The sequence below is a fragment of the Gavialis gangeticus genome, unplaced genomic scaffold, assembly GCF_001723915.1.
Source record: "Gavialis gangeticus isolate Ggan-Ray unplaced genomic scaffold, GavGan_comp1, whole genome shotgun sequence".
NCBI classification, from domain to species: domain Eukaryota; kingdom Metazoa; phylum Chordata; order Crocodylia; family Gavialidae; genus Gavialis; species Gavialis gangeticus.
In genome coordinates, this window is record NW_017728996.1 from 18,630,236 (window position 1) to 18,634,688 (window position 4,453).

The following is a 4,453-nucleotide window of genomic DNA, read 5'->3' on the forward strand; positions in this document are numbered from 1 at the left end:
ATTAGTTATAAAGTTACTGTGATAGCAAAGATGGAAGTAAAACTGAATACAATAGCTCCCAGATTAAAAAGCCCACATACACAGTAGGCATCATTTTGTTCACAAAAACAGCTATCACCTGGGAAGTCTGAAGGGCTTTCTGTTCTGTAGTCAGTGCTTGAGAATTCATAGAATTTTTAATGAGGAAACAGAGAGGATTGGTTAAAATGAATGAACTGATATGCAGGTTGAGAAAGAAATTACACATGTTCAGAAAAATTGAAGTTGCATTGAAGATGACAAGTATGTTATTAACAGAACACAGAACAGCAAAAAGAAAAAATGAATATTTTGTTCCCTTTCTTATTACCAACTGTACCTCTTTAATTCCCAGATCTCACTGTTACCTTAAAATGCTGCCACCACATTGCTCTATGGGTAACACTGTTTTCAGTGATCTTATAATTATTGTGGATGGTACATAGTCCACAGTACTGGGGTTGTTTTGGTTTCATTTCATACTGGCAGTATGCACATAAACATGGTATAGTTTTACAAAACAACTAATGAAAACAATGTATCTCTATGATTTCCCCCCTACATAAGTTATTGTGCATATGAGAAATATTTCCTTATGCAATCTCCAAAAACTTCTCTTTCACTTGCTTGAATGGGATAGCTTTCATCTTTCTCAGAGGCCATCCCCTCCAAAACCTTTATCCTTCAATAATAGTAGCTCTCTACTGTAATTGTTAGCTTCTCTCTATCCTTTAATATTGTACTGACATCTTAAGCACTACTCCACTTCATTATGGATTAACGACCTGGAACACTGTAGGTTTTAAATCAAAGTCATATTGAGTTATAGTTAAAAACAATCCCAGCTTGAGAACCCATCTACCAAGTTTCAGCCCAAGGCACATTCTTATGGTCAAGTCAGAAAATTGGGTTTACATTAAAAACATTAACTATCCTGTTCCCAGCTCTTCTACAATTATAAAACTCTTTAACGATGAAGCATGTAATCTAAATTATTGTATAAAATTGTGAAATCAGTCTAAAGCCCTTTATTATCAATTGCTTTGTGCCATGTTATTTTGTATCTTAACTGCTGATTTCTTGGCTACTGTTCCGTTAATGGCCATGGTCACATATAATTTGTGCCTGCCGTGGCCATACTTCAAACTTTTGTTACAACAAATACAAACTTCCAGATATAATCATGAAACCTCACAGTAGCTGAAATCAATGTTCAACAAGGGTAATAAAATTGTCATGTTAAATATCAATAAACAGAGATAGGATTAAATGATCTTTATTTTAATGAAAACAGTCACACATTCATGTTTCTATTGATTCCAGAATAAGACTTTTCACTAGATATTATCTAATTAGGATGAGATCAGTACAGTCCTTATTTGCAAGAATGTTGTTTCGCTGACTTTTCTTTTGGTCAGAAGAAAAATAATGTATTGTACCCTCACAAAAATCATGTATGATGATGACAAAGATGTGCCAATAGGACATGAAGTCTTTGGTTGACCGTTCTGTGATCAGTCGGTTTCAAAAGCCACTTAGCTGTCTTCATAAAGGACTTCATCTATTTGGACATCATTTTCTGACACTGGTACTGACTCACAGATCTGCTCCTTGAAAGCTAAGGCAATGGTGTAAGGTTTCCCTCTGGGGTGTTTCATACATCGTTCAAGGTAGGTGTCATAGTACCCCTTGCCTCTTCCCAGTCTGTTGCCATTTTTGTCAAACCCAAGGCCTGGCATGAGGATGAGGTCAAGACCCCCTGTAGAAAAAGAATACATCAGATGAAATGAACTATGCAAACCCATGCTAGAGATTTCCTTATTGTCTGAACAGCACCACAAACACTAAGTTAAAACTGTAGTTCACTTTTTTGCTAAATGCCTCCTTTTTCTGGAACAAATGAAAAATACCTTGAACAGTAAATCCAACATTTACATTTTGATCTTACCAAATGCATACTAGATCAGCTGCAGAATAATTAGAACTTGAAAAAGCCAGAAGAGAAAAACACCTGCCTTTAAACAAAGAAATGTGCTTTGTCATCTGAAGTCATCCCTCCCTTCCAGTAGTAATGCTTATGAATGTAAACCTAGGCTAAAATTGAAGTCAGAGAAATGAAAATGAACTAAGTGGAAGAAAAATCAGAAAAAGCAAAGCAATCCTCACTAACTGACACAGAAAAGGGGAGCACACTAAAAATGATGAGAAGTTCTATAAATGGAGGAACCCTTTCTTAATTGCTGTGAAATTAGCTGAATCTCCCCCTTCCCATAGACAAGAGAAGTGGTATTCTCTGAAGATGCACCAACTATGGTGTATTTACTCCCTTATGTTGAGAACATACTATCTACACTGGCTGACTGGTTGGATTTGAGGTAATCCCACAGTTGTTGGGCTGGGGGAAAGAACAGCACTATTAACAGTCTTGTTTGCACCATATCAACTCCTCTCATAACAGCCCATGCCCAAGTCCATGGAAGTCTCTTTGTGTAACTTTAGCTCCTGAGCTCTGACTGTCTCCTAAACTGCTCAGAGCTTCTGATCATACTCCTCTGCCATTTCTCCTCAAATCAAACCATCATCAGTGAAGACCTGAATACCCTCTATGTGGTCACAGATGTGTTGCATTTCCCACGGAGCTCCAGTCTGTGCTATGCTGGGAAACTAAGGTTAAACTTGGGCTGAGTGTTTTGGAAAAGGGGTGCAAGCTTCCTCCTTCCCAAACAAGATGTCTATACTTGTAGCATGGGAAACAAGCGGAGCGGGGGAACAGTCACCCTAGCTGGTACAGTCCCTGGAAAACTGTAAAGCCCTTAATGCTATTGCCAGCAGCATTCATTTCTCTTTGGCCTCTCCCTTTTCAGAGATGGAAGGGAATAATGAACAGCTGCTAAGGGAGGGAACTGCCCTGTCAGGGTTCCTGGCAGCTTCTCAGAGAGAATGACTCTTTCATGTTGTCTCCAGAGCAGCTGGCTTAAGTCTGGAGTTCCCCACAGAGCCCAGAAATCCCTGGGCTTTCAAGGCCACGTCCATGCTCCTCTGTAATGCTCAGATGCTCATATTTTCCTTCAAACAGGGGGAGCATTCATTCTGTAATAGCTGAATTTCAAACCCCAAGTGGGTTAGTATATACCTTGACTAGAACTCAGAGTAGGAGAGAGATTGAATCATGGCTGCTTGACAAGTGGTTCTCCTACACAAAATGTATGGTTGACAGGAGCTTTATAGACAATCCAACTGTGAGAAACACAACGCTATAGATTCAGATCAACCGTTTTTTTTCTCAGCTTCATTAACACTTTTTGGAAACTGGCAGGATATGGGGTCTTGAATTTTGAGGCTACCTCCCACATTGTTCTGGATGTTGATTCATGCCAGGCAGAACAAGGAAACAGATTGCTATGCTGAACCCACTGCCAAGTGTAGACCCAGCCAGTGTGTAGATCACTCTTGTCATTTGAGGATGAAAAGCCCTGCAATGGGATCTTCTAAACAAATGAGTGTGGCTGAGCTGGTGCAGCAATCTGGAACCACCATGATCGTGGTTACTAGCTTCACAGCATAAGGAAGCTTTCTTCCTTTAAATGCTGCTGCAGCAGAGAGAAAGGAGCTGAAAGTGAGCAAGACAGAAAATATATAATGAATTCCAGAATTTAACAAAATGAAATGAAATGATAGCCTGGAAGGGGCATACATTTAGCATCCTGGTCGCTGTTCCTTATTTTTGTGACAGAAGTTTTATTGTTTTACCAGCACTGTTTGATTAAAATCTTTTCAGTTCCTTCATTAGTGTCATGTCAGTGGGGAGCGTATTTTTACAGCATGACCTAGCTCCAAGCCAGTATCTGCCACCACCTTGGACTGCATTGTACTGAAGGCATGAGCCAGCATCAGAACCAAATGTCTAGCTGACAGCCATTACACTGTGCTTCCACATCAGACGAGGGGTGAGGCTCCGCTGACAGAGGCATAAGGAAGTTTACATTAGATGGGCTACTGCTGAGTAGTGTTTTTCCACTTTCCCAGGGTGTCCCCCCGACACCATGCATAAGCACTAAACTCAGTTTAGAAAGTATGTTAAAAATACACTTAGGCCAACTCATTTGCACATAAGCAGCAGGCTGTCAGAGATTTCCTTCCGCTGCTCATCATTCTTAACAGGAGAATTACCGGTATGAACACCCAGCTATTGTACCCTGCTGACTAATTAGAATATAAATATGAAAAATGCAATGCAAGGCAGTGTGAGCTGCTTGGAGAAGATGCCTCTCACCAGTCTGGCTTCATCCAGCTGAGCCAATGCGTCTGCTCAAAAAGGTCACGGGAGGTTAAGGAGGGAACTAGCTGAAGGGGAGATCATGAAAGACAAGACCTCCCACCTCAAGTAAGGGGATAAGGTGAGAGCACTAGGGAGGCACGGTACATATTTGTTTCT

General features: G+C 40.3%; 1 protein-coding gene across 2 annotated transcripts in view; it reads right to left on the reverse strand.

Moving 5' to 3' along the window:
- Positions 1 to 1,281: 1,281 nt before the first annotated feature.
- Positions 1,282 to 4,453, reverse strand: part of LOC109288527 (5-formyltetrahydrofolate cyclo-ligase-like) — a 54,270-nt gene continuing 51,098 nt past the window's right edge. For both annotated transcript variants that reach the window (XM_019504093.1, XM_019504092.1), the window contains one exon: positions 1,282 to 1,777. In XM_019504093.1, coding sequence (XP_019359638.1) covers positions 1,554 to 1,777 — 224 coding nt within the window. In that variant the 3' untranslated portion in view covers positions 1,282 to 1,553. The remainder of the gene's footprint in view (positions 1,778 to 4,453) is intronic.